Source organism: Aptenodytes patagonicus, chromosome 12 (assembly GCF_965638725.1).
Source record: "Aptenodytes patagonicus chromosome 12, bAptPat1.pri.cur, whole genome shotgun sequence".
NCBI lineage: Eukaryota > Metazoa > Chordata > Aves > Sphenisciformes > Spheniscidae > Aptenodytes > Aptenodytes patagonicus.
Genome location: NC_134960.1, coordinates 22,934,796 through 22,959,749, shown reverse-complemented (window position 1 = coordinate 22,959,749; position 24,954 = coordinate 22,934,796). Strand labels below are relative to the sequence as shown.

General features: G+C 52.0%; 1 protein-coding gene across 5 annotated transcripts in view; it reads right to left on the bottom strand.

Moving 5' to 3' along the window:
* PSD2 (pleckstrin and Sec7 domain containing 2) overlaps positions 1-24,954 on the bottom strand; it is a 92,779-nt gene that overhangs the window by 46,123 nt on the left and 21,702 nt on the right. For 3 of the 5 annotated variants that reach the window (XM_076350133.1, XM_076350134.1, XM_076350130.1), the window contains exons 2-3: positions 3,839-3,950; positions 1,497-2,081 (exon numbers count right to left, since the gene is read on the bottom strand). In XM_076350133.1, the coding sequence (XP_076206248.1) occupies positions 1,497-2,017 (521 nt within the window). In that variant the 5' untranslated portion in view covers positions 2,018-2,081; positions 3,839-3,950. Of the gene's footprint in view, positions 1-1,496; positions 2,082-3,838; positions 3,951-21,869; positions 21,907-24,954 lie in introns of those variants that run through there. The other 2 variants (XM_076350131.1, XM_076350132.1) reach the window with 2 other exon arrangements.

Sequence of the window (24,954 nt, the reverse complement as noted above, 5' to 3'; positions counted from 1 at the left end):
ACGATTCCCTCGCAACCCGAGAGACTTGCAGACATCTAAGACCTGACTGCATGGCTTACAGTGCTCATGGGACCTGCCTGGGGGTGGACTCCCCTAGCTCTCTGGACATCAGCAGCCTGTATTGGACACTCTTCCTCTTCAATACCTTTAGTTGTGCTTGTTGAAACAGTGCTGCTCCTTCTTGCTGGGGGCCTTGGGTGAATCAAACCACCAGCTTTTAATAGGGGAGTCTGTTCAACACTAGAGATGTAATGAATTAGGGACGCCTGTCGTCAGCCCACACACTGTGTGGCTTCCCAGCTCTGCTGACACTCCTGCCTACGCTCCAGACAGCGCTCCGAACGAACAGCTCAGCCTGAAGCCTGCACTGGACTAAAACCAGGAGGTGATTCACAGGCCCCTCTTGGCCACCCTGTCCCTTTCACACCTTCTCCTCTTAAGAAGGCCATGCTCCTCTGTGACAACTTCTGCTGTTCTTCTCCAGCCCCCTCCTGCTTTCAGCATCTCTCCCATGCCCGGGTAGGTACATAGGCAGGGCGATAAGATTCACAGCGGTCATAAACTCCAGCTAGCTACAATACAGACCCCTACATGATTTCTGGTGGCAAAAAGGGAAGCATCCGTACTCCTCCCACAGGGATGGCGCGGGAAGCACCCCACCTCATCCCAGTGACCAGTTATTTCTCTTCAGCCCCCAACCTGCAGAGCCCCAGGGAGTCTAGGCACTTGCAGAGGCATAAAATCAGCTGTGGACACTGCACCGGTGTGAGTGTCCCCCAGCCTGGAGAGTTCTCCCATGAAAACAGGCTGCCAGTACAGAGGACACAGAGACCGGGAGGCATTGCTCACATACTGGTTTGTCTCAGGCACTTGAGAACAAGATGACACTCGTGTCTCTCGTCTCTCACTGCTATGCCTGTGCCACCCAGGCACTGGTAACACCTGCCACAGGTGCAGCAGGGAGCAAAGCTCAGTGCCTCGCCCTCTCTTACTAACGGCACGGTCCTTTGGAATCAAAGCTGTAACCTGCTAGCCCAGGGACTGCCAGAGCAAGCCATGCTGCTGGGGACTTCCAGGGCATACCAGGCTCCTGGACAAACCCCGCTCCTCATTGTCCCCCAGCCGTCATGCTTGTCCTAAGTTATCTCGGGTAACTCTGCCGTAAGTGCTGCAGCTGAATCTCCAACTTGCAAGTGGGACACCCCCAAAGTGAGCACAACCAGCACTCTTGAGATCCCTAAAGCTTCTCCTTCGCTTTAGTGACTCTGTGGGCAGACACCGGCTCTAATCACAGCTTTTCTGCATTTGTAACAGGGAAAAACAGTGTGAGAAGCCCAGAGAGAAAAGAGTGAAAAGCCACAGTCAGCCATAAGAGCAGCTGCAGCTTTTTAAACTGATGAGTTACACACGGAGCAGAGTAACTCGAACCAAGGAGGCTTGAGAAACAACACATGCAAACCAGCACTGAGCTGACGTTACAATGGCTTCACACTCACCCAAGCTGCTCCTCCGGCTCGTCGGCACTTAGAGCTTCTAAGGAGCCCAGGACGCCGTGACACTGCTCCTTGCTGAGGGCCTGGCTAGGTATCTCCTGGGTGGGGGAGCCCCTCTCCCCTGAATCCGTGCTGCTTCGGCTGGGCACGCCGCCGTCCCGCTGCTGCAGCGGCGTCTGCTCCCGCCCCGCGGCCAGCTCTGCATCCACACCGTTCACCAACGCCGGCCTGTCCTTACGGCCGCTCTCGCTGGCAGCGTCTGTCCCCCGTCCCTGCTCACCCTGCCTCTTGCCCAGCTCTGCTGCCGCTTCCAGATGTTCGTCCCCCTGGCCCCCGCGCTCCCCCTCCACTCCTCGGGAGGGTTGAGCATCGTCCTGGGGGCTGGCTCTCCCACTGGCAGGCTCCAGAGGCTGGCTGAGCTGCTCGTCCCCATCGCTGCAGGCCAGCACGGCCGGCTGTGAGCCCGAGGAATGCAGCTCTTGGCGGTCTGTGGCAGACCATGGAAAGTGGCTGTTCTTGCTCATATTCCGCTTGTTCTCCCAGCGCTTATGGGCTCCCTCCCCGCGCTCAGCTCAGGCTCGGTACTACCTACAACGGAAAAGAAACCACGTCACGAGTGCCTGCAAGGGCTGTCAGAAAGGCGCAGACTTGTCGATAGCAGCTCAGAAGGGCAGCAGTTTGAAGCGGAGCACAGGAAAATGCCACCCACCCCTCTCGGCCCCTCAATATAAAAGCAAAGAAGGACCATACTGGAGTTTGTTGCTTTTGCAAAGACTAGTGCTCGTTACCCAGCACAGTATGATTTGTAGAGGAAAATATGCTGCTGTGGTCCTGAGCCATTAGGGGCCTGGGCACCCACCTTCTCCTGATCCTCTCATAACCCCCAGACAGCCCCAGCCTGAAGCACAGGAGACCCGTACCATGTGGGCTGTTGGTGCCCCAGCTGTGGCAGGCAGCTGCCCAGGGGTGGGGACAGGAACATGGCACAGCTGCTTCTCCCAGGCTGGCTACCGGGGTGCTATTCCCAAGTACTCCCTGCCTGCCAGAAATAGGAGAAATAGGGGAAATAGGAAACAGGTGTGAATTTTTTTTTAAACACTTCTAAGCAGTTGTGATGTGCCAACCTGTGTGATTCTCCCTGCTGACTTTGCATTTCTGCAGAGTTTTTTGAGAGAATTTTGCATTCTTGCCTGCCAGAGTAACACTTTTCTTTTCCCGACACACAAGTACTGCTGAAGGGTGTCCTAAGTTGCCATCTAAGACTCTGGCAAAAGTGTCCTTATTGAATATACCCTGAGATGCTCTCTCTGTAGGGCAAGGGAAGGACGCTGTGTTGCACCAAATGAGACAAGTGGCTTTTTCATAAAAAGGCACCTTATTGGTGAACATGCCTATCGATGCAAAGTGTGCCAGTCTTGCAAGCACCATCCTAAGCCATGGGCTGTAGCCCCACAATGCTGTGCAAGCTTTTCTCAATTGTAACTCCTGCAGCTGCAGTCAAGTGGCCATGGTGCCACCAGAAATTATCTCTTCTAGAAGCAGGAGTTTCTGTATGGGGCTGAGGCATGATAACAGCTGATTTTGTTTTTGAAACAATATTTGTCTTCACTTGCACAGGAAGCATGGCTAATCAATTACAGCAGGCAGATGGGACTCCTGGGTTCTCCCCCTAATTCTGTTCCTACCTCACGTCTCAAGCAGATCATTTAAACTCCTTGCCTCAGCTTCCCTCTCTGTAAACCAGGGATTATACATCACCTCTGAGAAGCCATGAGGGTGCCCATATGTCAGCAATGGGCTCTGGGTGCTCTGACTTTCTGAGCTGCAGCTCTCGTTAGCAGTAAAATCATTAACTGCTTGCCTAGTGCAGGGCTCTACCAGTTCTTGGTAACAAGAGGTACCGGGCTGCAGCTGCCTCTGCTCTTACAACCCCTCACCTTGTGGAGGTCATGGAGATGTCAGCAGCCTACCCCCTGCTGCTGATTCCTCTGCACCTGGGCAAGGAGCAAGGGAGAGGTGGGATTAGACCCCAAACACCCCTCTATGGCCTAGGTACGGACAGATCCACACAGGTACGTGCTGAGCTGCTGACTGAGCAGGACAGATCCCGAGGGGAACCCCAATCCCCGGCTGACTTTGCTCCAGTCCCAGAGCCCAGGCAATCTTGGACCCAGGATCTGGCCCACTCTCCATGTCCTGCTCCCCACAGCTGGGAGACGCGGTGAGTCGGGGAGTTCAGAGCCCCGCATGGGATAGGTTTGGGGAGAAACGCTCCTCAAGGCTTGCACATGCCACAGTCATGAGATGGGGCAGGTCCCTCCTCGAGGCAATGCTGGCAGTTTTACCTCTTCTCCACGTGCATCCGTGTGCATTCCCTGCAGTCACAGAGCGCGCAGCATCCCCGCACCTATTGCACTAGGCGCAGCCAGGTGCTTCCGACAGATGCACGATCCCTGCCTGTAACAAGGGACCAGAGAAAGTGAGACCCAGGCCAGAGAGGAGAACCCCACTGATCTCCTGCCACCCTGCCACTGCTCCATATCGGGCTGTTTCCCAGACCCACCCCATGGCCCATTCTTTGCAGAGCACTACAAATGTCTTCCCTCTGCACACTCTGGTCCTCCCTGGTTTTCAGCCATGGCAGTGCAACAGCCGACTGCAGGAGTAATCCTTAGAAACAGCTTCTGACTTCTTTCTTTATGAAGTCCCCCCTGACCAATTAAAGCAGAGCAAAGGGACTATGCAGTTGCAGGTTTCAGGAGAAACTTGACGATGAGCCCACTGAATGTCCAATTTCATCCACCGGATCCATAGAGACACAGACACCTGTGTTGCAGATGGATCCCTCCCAACAGTTCTCCCTAGCCCCACCAACAAACCAAGAGCCAGGTTGGAGGACTTTGAGCTAATTGTAAACAGGTCTGAACTATCAAAATCATTGATGTAGCGACATTTCCCTTGCAGAGTGTATTGTACAATGCAGACTGGCAAGAGGACAGTGATGCCTTTCCATGAGGTGACTGACTCCAGGCTGGAGGAGCATATCTGGTCACCGTAGAAGGCATGTCATCTACAGGCAACTGCCTGAGCTAGCAGGCCAGGCTTGCTATAGAGTTGATGGAGACAGACAGGGCACCATTGCCTGTGCGCTGTTAGAGGTCTACCTCAGGCTGGGTGGATCAGGCCCTAGACGTGCCACCTGCTTTCCAATGGCTGGAAAGAGCCCATGGAGGAGCTTGGCAGCAGATACCTGTGTCAAGTCTCTGTGGAGGGATCTGCTCACACCCTCTCTTGGGCTTGCCCCTGCAAGCCTTCAGCCTCTCTCTCAGCCAGCCTGCCTTTCCCTGACAAGAGAAAGGCCAGCCTAGACTTACTGCGACACCAGCCCATCAGCCTCCTGTGGCCCAGCATCCCACACACAGGACCTTCCCTCCCAAGGAAGGTCAAAACAAGCCCCTGGGACAGTCCTCAGGTTCGCACATGTGGGCCAAGTCTTCTCTTGCTTGTTCTTCTGCCATGCCAAATGAAGAGGAAAGACCTGCAAATCTCTTTCCCACCAAATCCAGGACAGAAAATCAGTCCCAGGCAGTTGGTCTTCCCATGCACCGACAGCAGGGCCAAGCCAATGCAGCATCTTCAAGGAATTTACCTGCAAAACTACCAAGACTCTCCTGAGCATGACCACACTGTAATCTTGACTAATACTGAAAACCTAACATGGGCCAAGTTTTGACTTTCCCATAGTGAAGGCATAATACAGACATGTTAGACACAGCCAATGCTCAAATCTTTGGAGGAACCTTTCCAGCAAAGCTTTGCTGGCCTTTTACTTAACATGAGATGAATAATGTGGCTTTTTCAAGTCCAATTTTTTAAAACCAGCCAAAGGATTTGGGCTGAAATTCCCCACCTCCCTGCCATCCATCCAAAAACTCCAGGATGAACCAGCTAAATTCCCAGTCAAATAGCTAAAGCTTGGCACAGCTATATGCAACCAGAAAACAGGAAGCTAAATGCGGTTAGGAGACAAGCCCGAGTAAGAAATGTTGGCAAACCTTAGTAAGTGGGATGTCCCATCCATCCCTCCTAGCTTTAACCAATTTATATTATTAATATTAAAAAAAAATTAACATTTCTGTTATTACGTATAAACTACTGCCGTGTGCCTACTCTGTTTTACCCTCTGTGAAGTCTAACTGGGATGTTTATGGTCTGGAAGAAGGGCTGAGGAGTCAATAGTTAAACTCTTTGGCATGCTCTTCCTTGGCCTGGGTTCCCACTGGAGAAGATGCACTGGGAAGCCCTGGGAGGATGCATGCACAGACTATTGCTGAGCCAGGGAGACCATCAGCTCCCAGCTGCCAGTGTACCAGTCTGAGCAGGACCAGGAGGAGAGATCCAGGCCTCTCGCAGCCTCCTGACCCCTGAGATGTGTATGGCTCCTGTTGGATCCATACTCCATTGCACACACGTGGACGGAGGCTGTCGTGCACCTGAAGTCTGCAGGCAAGCTGAGTGTCTATCAACCCATGACAAATTACCCAACAAGTCACTAGCTACTTGATTTATGTTTGTGGTGACAGTCACTTGAAGCACACCCAGGTTATGGGTGGCCGAGGCTTCCCAGAAGCTCCAGAGGAACTGGGAGGTTGGGTTGTAATGGGCCGTGGCTCCGTTCCCAGCTGCTCACGGTGATGCCTTGTACTGAAGTCATGCAAGTGACTCCTGCCACACTCAACCATGCAGCCTAGCCAGGATGCCCCACATTAGCTGCAGAGGGCCTCTCCCACCCTACAACCTCATGAGACAGCCATATGGTTCATCTGTGAACTGCTACCTTCCCCAGCTGTGTGGGGTAGGTACATGGGCAAAGGGAAGAGGAGACAAGCTGTGATGCCACAACTTGGACTCAAAAGAAGACAACCGAGGGTGGAGCAGCTGGTTGCAACTGTCCACATCTGCCTCCAGCAAATAGCTGGAAGGTTACCAATGCTGGACAGAGTCCAAAGACGGACTCTTAATGCCCTTCTGTTAGCGCTGAGAAAGCACCGAAGTGCAGCTCAGCCTCTGGCCCAAAGCAGCCACAGTTTCAACGAGGCCATTGGGAGAGGACACACAGCAGCAGCGGCGGAAGGGGTGGGGTAGGGCTGGTATTCAGAGGTCCCCCTCTGGGGCTCCTTTCCATTGCCCCAGAGCAGTACAGCCTGGCAGACAGGAGGCTGAGTTGGACTGCAGGCTGATATTCCCCGTGTCCCTGCTTGTTTCTTTTTGTTTCTGCTTTGCAAAGCGCTCTCCGGCACAGGTAAGGGCTGGAAGGTGATATCTGGGTTCCCACCAGTGGATTTTCACACAACCATAAGTCCTGCCCTTTCTGCAGGCTCAGGCATCCTCTCAAGTGATTGCTGCTTCCCTAGGTCTTGTGGGGTGGGCATCCCATGCACGTCCACTGTTCCCAGCCTCCAGCAAATGTAACATGGGTTAGCATACAAAAAAAGGGTCTGGCGAGAAAAGGGAATGACCTGGCATATGTCCTGGCCAGGACTGTTCACACTGATGGCTACTGTGGCCTTGCTGAGTTGTAGACAGTTGTTAAGCTGCAGTTCCATGATTTGGACCAGACCAGCTCTGTAAGGCCCACATAAGCAGAAGAACATGGATTCATGCTGGAAAGAGGCTATTACTGCTGGAAAGGTTAAGGGAAGCCAAGGCATCCATGATCCAGTGCTAACCATAGCTTTTCCATCTCCTCCTCAGTGCTGGGGCTTGGTGCTTCCACCGCCAGATGGGAGAGAGGCAGAAGGGACTGAGGATCCCATCCCCTGCGGCCCTCTGATGCTGCCCTTTCTTGCAGGCCAGATCCAAGCAAGCCAACTGCTATTAGCTTCATTTATCAGAATCCCGGCAACACCTGCCCACCACGTGTGATGTGCCCAGTGCCACAGGATAGCGATGCAGGACAGCCACCAACTCACCTGCTCCAGCCCCGCTCTGCCCCCGGGGTCCTGCACGGCCCCTGGACCATGAGGAGGCAGGGCAGGGCTGGTTAGGGGGACAAGGAGAGCAGAAATGCCCTGTCACCTACTTTGGGATGATGGCTGGATTTGCAGTGGGGCCAGAGAAGCCGGGCTGGCATCCACTGCAGGAAAGCACCAGTCCTGAAGAGGCTGGGCAGAGATGCAGCAAAGTTTGCCCTGATTGTGTGAGGGGTTGGAAACCACACAGCAGTTCTTTCAGGGACTGGCTCTGGAAGTCTCCCAGCTTTTGTTGAAGCTGAATGGCTGGTGGGAAATGATTTATTTTTAATTTTCTTCCCTGCGTTAGGAACTGGAAAGGCTCCCGCTTCAGTTTTGTGTAACCGCTTGGCTGCTGCAACACAGGAAGGCTTGGAGAAGAATCCTGCTGCTTAGCCGAGCATGAGCTTTTCCTCAAGCTCACACCGAGCTGGGCTACTTCGTGCTGCAGCCTTGCTTTGCCTCGCTGCTCAGCATCCTGTTCCCTCGGGCCTGGTGGAGACAGGGCGGCAGCTCCTTCGCGAGGGCTCTGTCCTCACCCTGGCACTGCAAGGATGTCCGGGGGTGGGCAGGAGGCTCAGGGACGACACGGATGAGAAGGGCGCATTCTGATGTGGCTCCTGTGGTGCTGGAGGTGAAGGAGAAAGCGAGCAGATCCTGCGCGCATCTGACAACCTCAGAGTCAAGATCAGAAAGAGAGACGGGGTGTCAGGAAGGGGAAGGGATGGCAAAGCAGGCTGCCCTGCTCTGAGATATGCTGGGGTGCAGACCCCAGGGGAAGGAGGGCGCTGGGACCTTGCGCCTGCTTGTTGTGCAGCCTGTAAGTTTGGAAGATGCAGGGCAGAGCAGGACTGATCCTTCTGGGCCTTTCAGCAAAATTGTAGAATGCCTCACACAGAACATCACCGTGCTCCACCAAGACCTAAGGTGGTGGCAGTGCCAGGAAGGGGTCTTGGGAGGTCCTGGTGCTAGCAGGGACGAGTCAGTTCCTGTGGGCATGCTCAAGGCAGGCTGGGCGACACAGCGGCAGCTTGGCCCACATTTTCTCCTGGTGCATGGAGGTGAAGGCTGTCACGAAGGTAAAGACAGAAGATGTCTGTGCTGCCACTCAGGTGCCACCAGCCCCTTGGCCCACACTGACACCTGGAGGCACATGTAATCCCATGACCAGCTTCAGTTTGTAAATTTCTTGTACTTGGAGGTCCAACACCAGACATGATGTCCAGATGTGGTCTCACAAGCCCTGGATAGAGGGGAAAACTTTCTTGCCATAAGCTGCTGCCTGCGCCGTTGCTAACACAGCCCTGTATGCACTTGACCTGCATTGTACACTGCTGACATGGTGATTTCGGCAGCTGTCTGCGGCAGCTACTGCGGCAGTCAGTCCTCAGCCCATACCAATGCCTGGAGTTACTCCAGACCAGACTCAGCTCTGCCTCACGGTGCTGCAGGCAGAGGCTGGGGGACAGTTTCTTCAACCTGAGAAAACCCCACAGGATGGGATTCGCTCAGTGCAATGTGAATACAGCATAGACATACCCAATGAGGAGCATCTCAGGATCTCCATCCTCTGAGTGGCGCCCAGTCCCACGAACTCAGACAACCAGGTCAGGAACCCTTAATCCTGCTCTTTCTAAGTTATTTTCATCCTTGGGGCAGGAGGCACCCCCCTCACACCTCGTTTGCTGACCACCACAAAATGCGGACCTCTGCAGCGCTCTCTGTGCCCCAGGACCCTTTTCCAGGCCATTGCAAAGTGGCCACAGATTCCTCAAGAAGTTGGTTTCTGAAAGACACCTTCCATCCTCTTTTTGCAAGAGTGAAAAGCAATTCTAGGCATCAGCTTTCATGGCGGGAAGAGTTCTTCAGCAGAATTCAGAAAGACACAACAGGCAGATGCTTGGCCCTTTTCCTTAACGCAAACCGTGCCATGCAGACACACAGCCACCACCAACACACGCAGCTACAGCTGGGCCTCATCCCCGTCTGCCTTACAGCCAGCCTGCTACGATTGCCTTCTGCTTTTCTTAGAGAGGGAAACACTAATGAGCCAAATCTGTTTTCTGGGCATCTGGATTGGGTTTTAGAAGAGCTTAAAAATTCCCTTGGTCACTTTTTTTGGAGAGAGCCCTTGAGCTCCTTGGGCTAAAGCACCTACAGGAACAGCTTCTGCTATGATAAACCACGTGCTCCGAGTTCCCATCCCCTTTGAGCAGGAACGAAACGCGCTGTATGGCTATTTGATCTACACTCTGTTGATCCCATCCATAACGTGGCTGGTGAATGGCAATAGATGTGCTTTTATGACCCAACTGACCAATGATTTACAAAATGCAGGTGCAACATGTTACCCTGGGCAGAGGGTATGTGCATGGGCACAATGAGGTTTCTTTGAGAAGGCAAACCCGTAGAGAGATGGAGAGATCATAGCCATGGTTCTTCCTTTTGAAGTACGTCTCCTCCCTCTTATGCCTCTGCTTTGACCTCTGCCCTTTCAACACGGCTGAAAATAAAAACCTTTTACCATTCTCGCTGTGAAAATCCTCATTTATTTCTCCCATGGGCTGGAGGCTTGTTTTTATATGACTTTGAAGACCTCAATCATATCACCTCTTAGCCTGTCCTCTCCAGATTACAGTCCCTGCCTTCTTAGCCTGGGACTTAGCTCTCTTATGAGAAATATGAGACAGCTTCTCCACCCCCCTGAGCATTTTGACTACCTTTCTCTGGATTTTCTCTAACTCTATTACCTCTATTACTCTATTACAGTCTGGAGATGGGGAAAGCAGCACTGCGTAGTGAACTCAAGATCTGGGCACACCAAAGATTTATACAGCACCAAACTGATGCCCTCTGTTCTGTACATGACTCCCTCCCTGTGACACTGAGCTCTAGCTCACCTGCAACATTTCTGCTGAAGACTAGGGTCTCAGGGGCAGGGCTGGGCTGGGGTCTTAGCCAGACACTGATTATTTGAAAGGTGCTGCTCCAAGGCAGGATAAAGAGGAAAGTGGTCAGAGCTTGCGGGATGCAGTACTTCCCGGCTCTCTGTTCTCGCCTTACTGTTCCTCTGACCATGCTACCTTCGACATTACTCTGTAAAGCCCTTCCCTGTGCTCCCAGCACCTGATGGACCCACCAGAAGAGGTCCTCCAACATCTAGTGGAGGGAATCTGTGACTACATTACCCATCCCGTGTAACAACTAAGAGTTGATGTGTGCAACTGCTCATAGCTCAAGTCCTGCCTGACTAACTAGTGGCCTTCTATGATGGAGTGACTACATCAGTGGACACGGGAAGGGCTACAGATGTCGTCTATCCGGACCTCTGTAAGGCCTTTGACACAGTCCCCCACAACATCCTTCTCTCTAACCTGGAGAGGTATGGATTTGATGGGTGGACTGTCAAGTGGGTGAGGAATTGGTTAGATGGTCACATCCAGAGGGTAGTGGTCAACAGCTCAATGTCCAGATGGAGATTGGTGATGAGTGGCGTCCCGCAGGGGTCCGTAGTGGGACTGGTACTGTTTAATATCTTCATCAATGACATAGACAGTGGGATCGAGTGCACCCTCAGCAAGTTTGCAGATGACACCAAGCTGAGTAGTGCGGTCAACACGCCAGAGGGACGGGATGCCATCCAGAGGGACCTGGACAAGCTGGAGAAGTGGACCCCTGTGAACCTCATGAGGTTTAACAAGGCCAAGGGCAAGGTCCTGCACCTGGGTCAGGGCAACCCCCGGTATCAATACAGGCTGGGGGATGAAGGGATTGAGAGCAGCCTTACCGAGAAGGACTTGAGGGTACTGGTGGATGAAAAGCTGGACATGAGCCAGCAATGTGCGCTCGCAGCCCAGAAGGCCAATCGTGTCCTGGGCTGCATCAAAAGAAGCGTGGCCAGCAGGTCAAAGGAGGGGATTCTGCCCCACTGCTCTGGTGAGACCCCACCTGGAGTACTGCATCCAGCTCTGGAGCCCTCAGCATAAGAAAGACATGGACCTGTTGGAGCGGGTCCAGAGGAGGGCCACGAAAATGATCAGGGGGATGGAACACCTCCACTATGAAGAAAGGCTGAGAGAGTTGGGGTTGTTCAGCCTAGAGAAGAGAAGGCTTCGGGGAGACCTTCTTGCAGCCTGTCAGTACTTAAAGGGGGCTTATAAAAAAGATGGTGGCAAACTTTTTAGCAAGGCCTGTTGCAACAGGACAAGGGGGAATGGCTTTAAACTAAAGGGGGACAGATTTAGACTAGATCTAAGGAAGAATTTTTTTATGCTGAGGGTGGTGAAACACTGGCACAGGTTGCCCAGAGAGGTGGTGGATGCCCCATCCCTGGAAAGATTCAAGGCCAGGTTGGACGGGGCTCTGAGCAACCTGATCTAGTTGAAGATGTCCCTGCCCACGGCAGGGGGTTGGACTAGATGACCTTTAGAGGTCCCTTCCAACCCAAACTATTCTATGATTCTATGAATTTATAGCCCACACAGTGTCCCAGTACAGGTGGGGCTGTGTCCCCTTCCAGTGTCCATGGGTCCTCGGAGATGCCCTTCCCAGAAGATCCAGATGGGATCCATCTGCCTCGGGTAGTCTAAGAGGGATCCTGGCAGCTTTGGTTACAGTCTCAGCTTGTGACTTGAGAAAGCCATCCTACCTTTCAGTTCTCTGCTTTGCAACAGCCTTTCTGAGACAAGGCAAATCATTCAACCTTGTAGTTCTCTTGCTCCTGGAAACCTGGTAGAAGAGCACTGCTCTGTGCCCGGGGAGGGGAGGGCTGTAAGGAGTGAGAGATGCGCTCCAGACGGGGAGGGACTGGACACCCACCATGGGTGTCAGGTCTGTGTACTCTCCACTCCAACCCACATCCCCAAGCCTTGTTGTCTGGGAGGGACTTGGGGTGGACAAGGGCCAGTGCAGTGCTGTGGGACCCCCAAACCGGGCTTCAGGGAGCCACCTGTGAGAGTCATCAGGCCCAGCCTGCCCATGCCAGAGCCAGGGTGCCGGTTCTCCTGGCTGGGTGCCGCTGCATGCCAGCACTCACCTGGGCTGAAAGAAAACATGGCTCAACAAGGAAATACAAGCACTCACTGCTGCTAGTGTTATGCTTTGTAGAGCTCCTGGGGTACTGACAGTCATTGCTCATGGGCAATATACTGTCCCAGTGGTTTCCATCCATCACTGACAGTTTAAACTGCAGGTCCTATATCCTTCACTTCCAATGTAGAAAAGAGGCCGTGGATAAAACATATCCCACAGACTAAAATAAACCAGCTACCTGCTAAAAAAAGAGCCTTTGGGTAATCAGAAATCACTGTGCATGGAACATACTTTTTCTTGAAGCCAAATCCTACAGCTCCTTATTTTGAATTTTCATTAGAGTCCCCAAAGCAATTAGTACACATTCAGATCCAAACAACTCCTGCAAAACTTCATCTTGGGGAAACAATGGCATTTTTTCGATTATAGAAAACGATAAAACTGAGTCTTAAAATCCTTAACAGCTTTCCTGTTTGCACTCTTTTCAGTTACTCAAAGGGGGAAAATAAAACAATATACTTAGTATTTTTCATGTATTCCTTTCCTTGTACTGACACCTTGGCTACACAGCACTTTGTGCACTGAGCCTTGTGCATGCCCTGTGTATGCATCTGCAAACCTGACTGTTCTTTTCACAGGGGAAACAGAGTCACGGTCTCAGGCTTATGGAGGTGAACGCTTGGACTGCACCATCACTTGGTGAGGTGGGATGAGTTGTTTAAGCTTCCACAAAAAAATGAGCCAAAGCATAGGGACGGTGAGCTTGTGTTCCCCAGGAGAAGTGTGAGCTTGAGAGGGAAGGTCCAGAAGACTGATGAACATGGACCTGAACGTCCCTCTATTCTAGACAGCATGTTGGGTCTGTAATCTTCCTGGAATAGGCTCCTTTAAAACGCCATCCAGGGCTTCCAGGTTTGACTACCGGAGGACAAAGGTCCCATCAGTGATAGAGCAGACAGTGGGGTCTGCCTGACCCTTAGATCCCCGCTCCTGCAGGAGCAAGCCCTGACCCCCTTGGAAATCTTGCAGGGCTCCCCATGGGCTCCACCTGCAGAAAACTACTGCGATTCACAGGAATCCTCCTGTGGCTCAGAGACAAGCAGGAGCCTCCAGAGAGGGAACAGCAAAGGAGGGCAAATCTTTACTGCACCCTGGGCGAAGGAGGAGAAGGGCAGCTCCCATAGGACTGTCATTCCTGCCTCCCCAAGACAATGCGCCCCACTAAGTGGATCTGGCCAAGGTGGTTGTTTGCTGCAGGATCTCAAGGCCACAAGCCTGCGGCAGCAGATGTGAAGCCTTCAGCTGTAAAGGCAGGTCACAGGGACACCAAAAGACTCCCACATGTCCAAGGATCCCTACCACTCTTTCCCTGGCATGGGAGCAAAGGCAGGGGAAAAGCGGCAGAGCCTTTCTGTGCCCTGGCACCCCATCTTCAGGCAGCTCCCACATCTCAGAGAAAAGCTTGAGAGCAGGGTGCCTACCCAGGCAGCAGGTGGGTCCCAGTGCCTCAAACCCTGCGTTAGTGCGGAACAAAGAGCTTATAATCAGTCCACGTTGTTCAAGATAGGAGTTCTCAAAGGGAACTTCCAGACAAACCCTATCCCTCTTTGGCTGTGAACAGCAGGGTTTCTCAGCTCAGCTCAGAGCTGGCTCCATCCTCATCTCTGCCTATTTGCTCTGGTGCTTACTTTCTCTTGAGGGGGAGCTTTATAGTTCAGGTGGCTGTAAACTGGGCTTCTGTCCTGGTTGTCTGTAGGTTGTATTATAAAAACGGGCTGTTTATGGGGCCTTTCCACTCAGTTCTGTGCAGCGTTGTAATTGAATTCATTAAAACCCAGCTTTCCCCACAGCCAGGGTTACCTTCCATAAAAGTCCACAAGAGCTGTAACTGCTTCTCATAACCCATAAATGGAAACAGCCTTCTTCCCCCCTTTTTTCGTCCCTTTGCTTTGATCCTCCCTCCCCACATTCTCCCAGTATGCAAAATAATAAAACAGGGCTGGCAGCTGACTCAGACCCCAGAAAAGGAAATTCCTGCCATGCCGTATACACTAAACCTATGCAATGCCTCGCTGCAAGACCTTAGCAAGATTTCAGGAGGCAGCAGGCAAGCCCATCCCGCTTGCCCACTAGGAGAAACATCCAGCGTGATGGAGACCAGTACTGCAGAATGACCTGGAGTTTTGAGAGGGAGGTAAACTTCCCTTCACACTCCAACACACCAATAAAACTCTCATTTGGGGATACAGGAGAAATCCTTTCCTGATAGAGGACTAGTAACACACTAGATCTTCACAGACATGCTCTGTCCAAAGAAGTTGGTAGACAAGCTGTTCGAAGACAAACAGACTCCAGCCCAAGGGACATGGAGTCCAGCAGCACCAGGAGTCCAGATGCATAGAAACGTGCAGAGATGGCTGGGCGCTGGCTTTGGGCTCCTTGGGAGCTCAGTATGATCCAGAGGGCACTGCAGGGAACAAGGTCTGCCTGAGCATCTCCCAAACCTGTTGGGAAAGCTGGAAGAGAGCAATCAGACTTTTGTGGGTGTTAACACCAGAGACAGCTGTTTCGAACCCAGTTGCTGGTGCCCCAAGCTGACATGCAGCACCCTGCAACACCAGATAACTCCTCACTTGTTGGTGAGAGCATGAAATCTCCCATGTCTCCACATAGTGCTCAGCTGTGAAGGGCAAGGTCTATATTCATGCAGGCAGAGTGGCAAGTCCTTCATCCGTAGGGAACCACCAAGAACAACCTGATGGCATTAGTGTGAATGGGACAGACACTCTGGAAGCTGGAGGACCAGGGAGAGGATCCTCCTTCGAGGAAGAGAACAAGAAGCATTGGGGATGTCATTATATACATTTACAGACATCTCAAAAGGTCTGCCTTTCCATCCTGGACCATCTCCAGAGAAAAAGGAATAACCTTCAGCCTCTTCTTTATGAGAAGGGAAACTACGCTCCCTTGGCAGAGAGGAACAGCCCTTGTTTCGCCCAGCAGAGGCTCAGCCCTGACCTCTAAAGGGCTATCCCTGCTCTATCAATCAGGCCTGTTTTCCTCTTGCCAACACTGCTCTGCACTTTCCAGGCCAGCACACGACTTTGGTCCCCATGTCCTTGAGACTCCCATGTAGACAGACAACTGGTTCAAGACTCTTGGATGCTACTGAGTGCCACCATGTCAATCTGTCCCACTTGCATTTTCAGCTGGCCTCCAAACCAAGAGCATCAGTACCAAGGCATCCATGACTAGGTAGCACATATCTTGACTGCTGAAGATGTTCAGGCCCAGAAGGCATCAAGTCTAGAAGAGACTGCTGGAGGAGGCCAGGAGATTGTCCGGATAGGACTAAGCCCTCCAACTCACTTCAGCAAGCAAAGTCTAAAATGGGATCAACTAGTGTCCACTTTGGACCTCAGGTGAGATAACCAAGCCCATCTGTGAGGGAAACAGTTGGGTAACTCTCACACCAGTGGGGATTTTCTATTTTCATCCCTGTGAAGGAAAGGAAGAACAGCTTCCCTCACTCCCACCCCAATCAGACTGAGATGCACTTATTTTTTGCTGGAGAACACAGACTCAGCCAAGATTTGCTGACAGGCAACAGGGCTGGAACTTCACTGCCTAACATTACAGGGTGTCAGGGCACGAAACGTGGCATTTCCACTGAAGTTAGCAGCTCTGCTTGGGCATAAAGCTGTTTGCCCAGAGGACCTGCAAGGAACAGCCTGAGAAAATAAGATCTAATATGAAGGGACTTTAATACGTCCTCAGGACCAAATCAAGACATTTGGGAGGCAAACTGGAGATAGCAAGCCACTACAGGGGAACAGACAGGACAGTGCTCTAGGAAAATCATCTCCTCTCAGACTAGGAGTGAACATCAGCCTTTTTCCTAGTGAATACTCTACCTATAAGCTCACTAGTTCTGCAGCCCACCATTTTCTCTTTGGTTTAGACCAAAAAATCCCCTTCAAAACTGCAGGAAACATTCCTACAAAGGAAGTGTGGGTTAAGTAAATCCTCCTTTTCCGAAGGAAAACAGATGATCACTGTACTTCTGAAAACTATCTATTGGCTGTAGAGCACCAAGGAGCTGTGATGAACTGACAGTTGATCATTCTTCCACGTTGGAGTCATGTTCATACCATTAGCTGGCAAAGGTGTATGTTCTGCAGGTGGCATGACCACCCTCCCTCCTTTGTCCCAGGATCTTTCACTCAAGAAGAAAGACCTGGGGCCCACCTACATTTTTGGTTGGTCCATCACACCTGTGTAGTAATGTGCTGCCTTGTCTAGCTCAATCTCCCAGACTGCAGTCTGCAGGGTGCAGAGAGTCAATGAAATGACTGAAAAGATAATTGCATATTTAGTTCCAGAACTTACCGACTGGGATAGAGCCACTAAAAAAAAGCAGGATTTCATTGCTCTGTTAGGATGTGGTAAGTTATCATTATCTTTAACATGGCAACAGGAGACGCTAGTCAGAACTTGACTATACCAGAACTCGCTTGAACACATGGTAAAGCACTTTGAGTGGGATTCATCTCACCCAAATGTAGACATCTCCAGCTGAGCTCAGCCCCCAGGCCCTCTTCAGAGTCAGCAGAAAGGCTGCATCTGATCTGTATTAGAAGTCTGTGCTACAATGAGAAAATTGCACTCTGGTGTTCACTGGCCAGACCGCCACAGCCTGGGACAGCAATCCCAGCTGCTGATGTTTACGTTGCAGACACATACTTTTAGAAAGCGAGCCTCCTGCCCAGCGCTCCTGACCACGTTTAGGCTGCAAACACTTCCTCTGTATGCAGCTCTCCGCAGACACGCTTCTGCTTTTACAGCACAGCTAACGAGTAAGGAACACACCTTCCTGAAACCTGCGAGTCTTCTTTTTTCTTCCCTTAGCCAGTTCAAAGCAGATGTAGTTCGCATTGCTGTGCTTTCATTTTCAGAAAACAGGTGCTTCAGAAAGAATTGGTGAGATTTTCTGAGTAAGTTTCTCCATTTTGGAATGTCTGCCGTCGTGAGGACCCTGGGAGCAACAGCCCCCAGGAACATCACTTCCCAACATGACCAAAACGGTTGGGCTCGATGATCTTAAAGGTTTTTGCCAACCTAAATGATTCTATGATTCTAAAACTGGTTTCCCAAAGTATGGATGCCTTGAGCGGCATGAAATGTTGAAGCTGAGTTGCTTTGAAAAATGAGCGTGTTTCCCAGAAAATACTACTGAAAACCTGATGTAGCCATTTTGCAGCTCCTGTGCAGAGGCTTGATCTGTCCTTAATGGATGTGCTGGATAACCATGCCAATAGGAGTGTGATTTTCCTGATGATGGAGTACAGCTCTAACAGGCATGCTCCTACACTAATGTAAAGGTGCTTTATAGAGTCAGGGCCGTTTCATCTCCACAAGGGAATTATAAGAGCAAAAAGCACCATTAGGTTGACATAATTGCACCACGACAGTGCACTGTTTTAACTTACACCTGCTTTTGGATCCAGAGGCTCTCCTAATCTCCCAACGGGCAAGACACCCTGCACTAGATCTTGTGACAAGGCTGCACAGAGTTGCTACACCAGACTGCAGTAGGTCATTTTGCCTCTTAGCGGGCTTCTTTAAAGTACGGAGTTCTCAGGGCTTTTCTCCTGCTCCTTAGACATCATTACATTTAGGCATCAGACAACGATTTTGGGAACTGATGAATTACATCCTGGACTGAGTCTTCACTGATGCGCAGAGAGGCCAGAGGGGCCTGCCAGAAATAAGCATGTTGTAAAGATGAAATAGAGGTTCAGATGAATGCTGTTCAACCTGGTTCATTGGATGACCCAATGACATAGTGGCACGAGAGGAGTAGCAGTTAGGCTTGCTGTGGGAGTATGCAGCCTGAGACGACTGTGCAAGCTGCACGTTGTACGTCTGAGACTGGGAATCTCCGATTTTTATAGCATGCAAAATTAAAGGGACAGTGTCACCAAGGTGCACTCCTTACAGTTTGCTGTTATCTGGAGATCAGTGGATTCTCTACCATTCTGCTTGTGCTTACAAAAAACATCTAGGTCATTAAAGCACAGCTTTCTGCTACAGGATCATTCCCTACTTCTACCAGGAGCTGCTATAATTTTGTGGCCACTTTCCTTCTCTCTTGGTCTGATGGCAGTAATAGTAATGCATCTGCATTTTAAGTGTTGCTGTCACACTGATTTTGCTGTGATGCTGTACACCCAAGTCTCCTGCACTTCGCCTGGGGTGGTTACTCTGCTCCCGGTCCCCAGGCAGCTCTGCTCCAACACTCCCACCAGCCAATGCAGAGTCGCCTCCTCTTGACGTTATCACAGTTCTCACACCAGTTGCACGTGGGAAATCCAAGCTTCCTGAAGTCGCATCTGAACACCCAACTCTCCCCCTTCTTGCACACAAAAATTAAAAGACTGCAGAGGAAGCCTGGAGAATACCAGAGCTCAAAGTGGCAAAAGAAGGCAGCTCCAAAAGTTTGGATAAAACACTCTTGCTCTTTTAAGACAATCTTATGATTTGGAGGTGAGGGATAATGCCCATCCCAGTGTCCCACGCCTCACACTGCGAGGTGCCGTGCCAGAGGCAGGTCCTAGCTGTACATGCATCAAACACCCTTGCACAGCACTCAGGTGCTGTGCACGGCATGGACACTGGAAAGCACCTGCAGGAGCAGGCACCATCCCAGACAGAGGTGGTACAAGATGGGCTCCATGGCCGTGGTGGGCACGGATGCTGCTCGAGGGGGCTGGCAGCTGCCCCTGAGGAGCAGCCAACAGCAAGGACCACCCAACGGACGGGAGAAGGAGGGGTGTAAATGAAAAAGTCACACTTTATTATAAAGCACATTTGTAAATAGTTTATAAAGGGTTAACAAATTATTAGCAGAGGCTTCCAGCACCTTGCAGACAGGCGCTTCTGAGAACCTCAGAAATACTGCCTGTAACACAGGACAAGCTGCGTGTTAAAACCGCTCATTACCTGCCTTAATCCTTTCAAAACAACTTCTAATTAGATGGAGCCTAAAACCAAGGGCTGGACTGACAGGCAGGTGGGATGTTTTCCTGTTTTGAAAGACAGTTTTGAGCTCTCCTCTCCTCCACTGCTGGGCTCAAGACGTCCCAGATGAGAGTGGTGGAGTGCCCCAGCTCCTGCCAGGCTCCTCGGCTGGGGGGCACAGGGAGGCTGATGAGCCTGTGGGTTTAATGAGGAGATGAGCAGGGACAGCAGATTTGGGAGAGAGGAGGCTTCGTTTCTCAGGGTGGAAAGGAGGAGAGTAGCAGGTCACCACGACATGGGGGGCTGCGGAAAGAGTCTCTCAATAGCAATGGCTCTTCTGCAGGTGACATGAGCCCCACCGTCCCAGCTCCACCAGCACACACCTTGGCAGGAGCTCACAGCAGCGCTGAGCAGGCAGGGCTGGAGAGCAAAGGACATCGCAGACCAGGAGAGTCAAGCCTTCAGGCTTGGGACCCTCAGCCCATTCCACCCTAGCCCAACTCAGCGCAGCTCAGCTCAGCCCAGCACAGGTCAGCTCAGGGCAACCCAGCTCAGCATAGCTCAGTTCAGCTCAGCTCAGCCCTGCCCAGCTCAGCCCTGCCCAGCTCAGCACAGCACAGCACAGCACAGCACAGCACAGCACAGCACAGCTCAGCTCAGCTCAGCCCAGCTCAGCCCTGCCCAGCTCAGCCCTGCCCAGCCCTGCCCAGCCCTGCCCAGCCCAGCCCTGCCCAGCCCTGCCCAGCAGAGCTCAGCTCAGCCCAGCCCAGCTCAGCCCTGCCCAGCTCAGCCCAGCTCAGCCCAGCCCAGCCCAGCACGCCAAAGTCCAGGCATGGGTGCGGCTGAGGGTCTCTCAGCCCAGCAGCCCCCACACCCCAACCCCGTTCAGGGAATCAGGCCAGATGTGCGCCAGGGACACCCTGTTTCTACTGCCATTGTCTGTGACCGGTTGGCTCCCTGGTGGTGGCCCAGGCTGTCCCTCCGCATGGCCAGCTGGCAAAGGCCACCGTCAGGCCACAACGAAGCCATGGACCAGCAGTGCCACACACCCGTCCCACCAGCCCCTAGGAAGGAGACATCAAAGAATGCCCCAGCTGCTGCAGCAAATTAGCTCTCTCTGCTTCTGGGAGGACAAACAACCCTATGATTATCTGCTGCCTCAGTTTCCCCACCTATGCAATGGAGAAAGCTGCTTCCTGGGACCTCAGGAAGAAAGAGAGCTTTAATGGTGAGAGAATACCAAGAGACCTGAATAAACGGCCTTAAAAGGACAAAGGATGCCCTTTCCTCAAAAGGCAGGTTAACACCCCCAGCTGCAGGCAACCAACTCCTGCTTCGGCAAGCTCAAGACTCTGGTGAGGGGTGGCTTGAATAGCTGCCCTTGCCTGGTGTTGCTAATTTATGAGATAAAACCTAAATACTCATTAAAGCAGCACTTGGCAGAAACCCCATCCTCAATTACAAAAATAATTTCATTTTTTTTATGAGTCTGAAGCCTTTGGGGCCTCATAATCTAATTAAATACAGCTTTCTCACTTTCCTCTTGCCTGCTCCCCTAGCTTCTGTTGTACCAGCAAAGACAAATATATATTTTTAATTTAGCAGAATCCCCCTGCATCGTGTATCCCCTTCTGACCAGAAACCACCTCTGTTCCCCCCATGCCTGTGGCCCGTTTGGGCACGCTGTGTCCATAGCCTGGTTGCTTTTGTTCCTAGAGAGTGCCCAAAATACCAGGGTCCCAGTCCGCCTCCATCCACTTCCACTGTCTGGGTACCCAGTGCCCTTTTGAGGAGCAAACATGCAGAGCCTGGCAGGAGCAGAGCCCCACCTGAGGCAAGCTCTGCGTTGGGAGCAGTGCCTCATGCCACGCCGAGTGCAGATCTCATCCAAGCCTGCACGATCCACCTGCCAGGACGTGCGGTGGGGAAACGGTGCTGCTTCAGGACATGCAACAGGGAGAGGCTGCGGGTGAACTGGAGAAGGTGCCATCCTCTCCTTCTGTATGCGTCCAACACCAGCCAACATCAAGTGGCCACGCACAGGGTGGACAGAGACCTCTGCAAGTGGGACTGGGGCTTGCTGTGGAGGACACTACAGTCAGCAGGTCCTGCTTTGTATAGAGCAGCGCGTGGATGTTTCTCTGAGCTGGCCTCAGACCATACAGCTCCGGACTGGGTGCTGGAGGGAGGCGGGAAGGTACGGCAGGGAACTCCCTCTCCACCTGTATGAGGCTCTCTCCCAGAACCGTGTGAAATTTTTTGGAAAAGTTGTTCATTGGCCAAAAATTGCAATTATAGGTCAGCTAAATCTTACCTAGATTTGTGATGCATTTGTGCTGAAACCACTGAAGAGCTGGATTTAAAAATAATCTGCAAAGTGTAAAAAAAAAAAAAAAAAAAAGTCGCAAGAACTGAGCTTTATGCTTTGACTTTGGAGCATGTAAGCAAATACAGAAAACAAACATTGAAAACAAAAATTGAAACCCTTCAATTTAGTTTGGTATTACAGCATTTCCCTACAATCTTACAATTTTTTAAGGATTTAAAAGAAAAAAGATTTGGGTCAAATTTGTTTTTTCGTATCAAGAAAATAATACAGAGGCAACTGTCACACAGGGGAGGAGAAGCTAGAGAGGTGGCTGAGCTCACAACATTTCCTCTGGGTTTTTCAGTACAGTTGGTGAACCGTAAGCGTATCAGTCACCTGGGTCTGATGTAAGTTTTCCTGCTTGATGCTGATCAGGAGAGCTCAGAGGCATGTGCTCCAACCCCCGAAAAGGAGCAGCACTGGGATTTACTCTCCTAATGCAGACCTGCAGGTTTTGTCTTTTAAGGGGGGGGGGGGGGGTCTCGGTTCTCCACCACAGAGCCACAGAAAGGCCACAGAGAGATGAGGAGCTTAGCTGTATCACCTGGAAGGGAGATACAGGATGGGAAGTGACTGCACAAGCCACCAAATCCAGCTGTGAGCCCCTCAGCCCAGAAAACACTTCATCCAGAAGATCACAGAGTGGTCCTGTCCCCAGCGCGCTCCCTGACACACTCACAGCACGCTTAAAGCTCCAGGAGAGACCAGGGGCCTTGCGATGCTAAGGTGTCTCAGCTGGAGAGCAGGAGATACAAAACCAGTGGACTAGGGCTTTGCCATAGCGGGGGCTTTGGGAGATGATCCTAGGAACCAAACCATGTCCCATGCTGCAGAGGAAAGCAGAAAATGCTGGGATGAATCCCGTGCCCATCCTGCTTGAAAGGAAACCGTGCCCATTCCCTGAGCCCTGACGAGGTGTCCCAAGGCAGCCGGCAATGACAGGGCATCCCACCAGCATCACCCTTGTTGGGAGCCATTCAGGATGCCTCAGAGAAGAGGACCTAGGAGGAGATGATGCAAGGCCTTCCTGAGCTGGTGGTACCACAGAGCTGACACCTGACCAGTTTGCATGGGACCCCTCAGAGTGGCACTGGGAGGAAGCCTTCCAGTGTGGTCTCCTTTTCTGGGTCCCAGTGTGAACACGACTCCTGGCCAGGACGTGGGGATCAGCTGGTCCTTCAAACAACCCTACAGTAGCTAGCCTGAGCTACCTGCCAGTCCTGTCTCCTCCACAGCCACCAGCCAGGCCCCCCCAAGACTGGCTCACATACCACAGAGCTGAAAAACCATGAGGGAAGGATGTGGTGCAATGAGAAGGAGGAAGAGGAAGGAGTGGAGCACATGTAAGCACTAATGGTGAAGAGACAGGTGACAAACCGTGCGTCCAATGCCAGGCTGAAGCCCAGAGCCCAGAAAAAGCATGGAGAGCACAAGAAGGGGCTTGGGCTCAGCTGCACTGTTTCTGCTCAGGCTGCCTACAGCTCCTTATGTTCTGTTGCCCTGCCTGGTGCAAGTTGGGAAGCACTGGGGCTGCTCCAGTGACAGGAGCAGCGTTTGCTCTAACAAAGGAGTCACTACCCGGGACTTGAGCAAAACTTGAACAGAACTAGGTGCTGCCCAGGGTCAGGAAAGCCAGATTATGGACTGCAGGGAAGGACCTCCCTGAGCATCTCAGCTGTTGGTCTCCTGGAGCTCCTGCAGGAAGACAAAGGGACAGCAGTGAGGATGAAGGGTGAGGTGGTTACTGCTCAGGTTGGACAAGTGCCTCTCCACTGGTGAGCCCAGCCTGCCAGCCACCTCCCCAGGGTCACAGAGGAAATGAGGGAGGGAGCCAGAACTGACCCCGTCCCTCCCGCCCTATGCACCATAACCACCACAGAAAAGCATCATGAGGCTTATGTGCAGAAGGTACCACTCCTTTGGACCCATCTGACCACTGAGAGCCTGGATGCACTGAGCCTCACATGGACCCTGTCCCAGCACATCCCTCGGAAAGGCATTTTCCTGCTGAAAGGGTGAGGAGGACGTTTTCACCCTCAGCAAATCTGGCAAGGAGATGTCTTCACGGCAGAGACTTTGTCAACCATTAGAGCAACCAGAAACCTCAGGAGATGTGACCATTTACAGAAGCAGATCACCCACTCCAGTGACAGCATGCATGCAACCTCCAAGCAGGCTTTTCCCTCGGCAGGATTCACTTTGCCCATAGCCAGCACTTTGGTGGCAGTAGCAAGAGCTGCCTCCCAGCCCAGAGGGCATCCTTCTGGCAACGTCATCAACCTGTGCAAGTCAGCAGGGCCATACACCGATGTCTGAGCTGAGCAGGCCTTTCCATTTCCTTCTGGCAACAAGCAGAAACTCCAGCTTTGGGCTGAACCACTGACACCACATGGGGCAACTTCATAGATGGAGAAGGCACTCCAGACTTCAAAGGAGACTTTTCACCTCGGTCCCTTTAACGTGGTGGCCTGACATACTCAGCGCTGCGTGCCTCGTGGCAGGCATAGCACATACAAATCATGGCATGGGCTGAAGCTTGTGGCAACACCGGATGGAGGGATCTTCATCGGTGGGAAAACCCATGGAGGAAGGGGACAACAAGGTGTTGGATGATGGGATGGAGGGAAGAGAAAGGATGGGGCCACAGGCTGAAGTCAAGAAGAGCAACATAGGGTATTACAGCATGGGAGATGAGCTGTGAGCAGCACCAGTGGGGAGAGTGGAAAGCCAAGACACCTGTAAAGGCTTCACACTCAGAGCTGGATGCAACCATAAAGAGAAATAAGGCGGATACCTCCTGCCAAGCGCTAAGTATTCAACTCCATGCGAAGAGCCATGTGATGGGTTACATAATGAGGACACCAGAGGGGGCTTCATTTCAGTTACCCTGTAGGTGGGGTCAGAAAAGCATGCCCTCATCTTGGACGCCGCAGAAGCTGGTGTAAAACTGCTCGACTCCCTCTTGCCACCCACTGTGCAGCTCTAATGAGCGGCCTCAGCAAAGAGCACCCTTACTCCATCCACCCAGTCT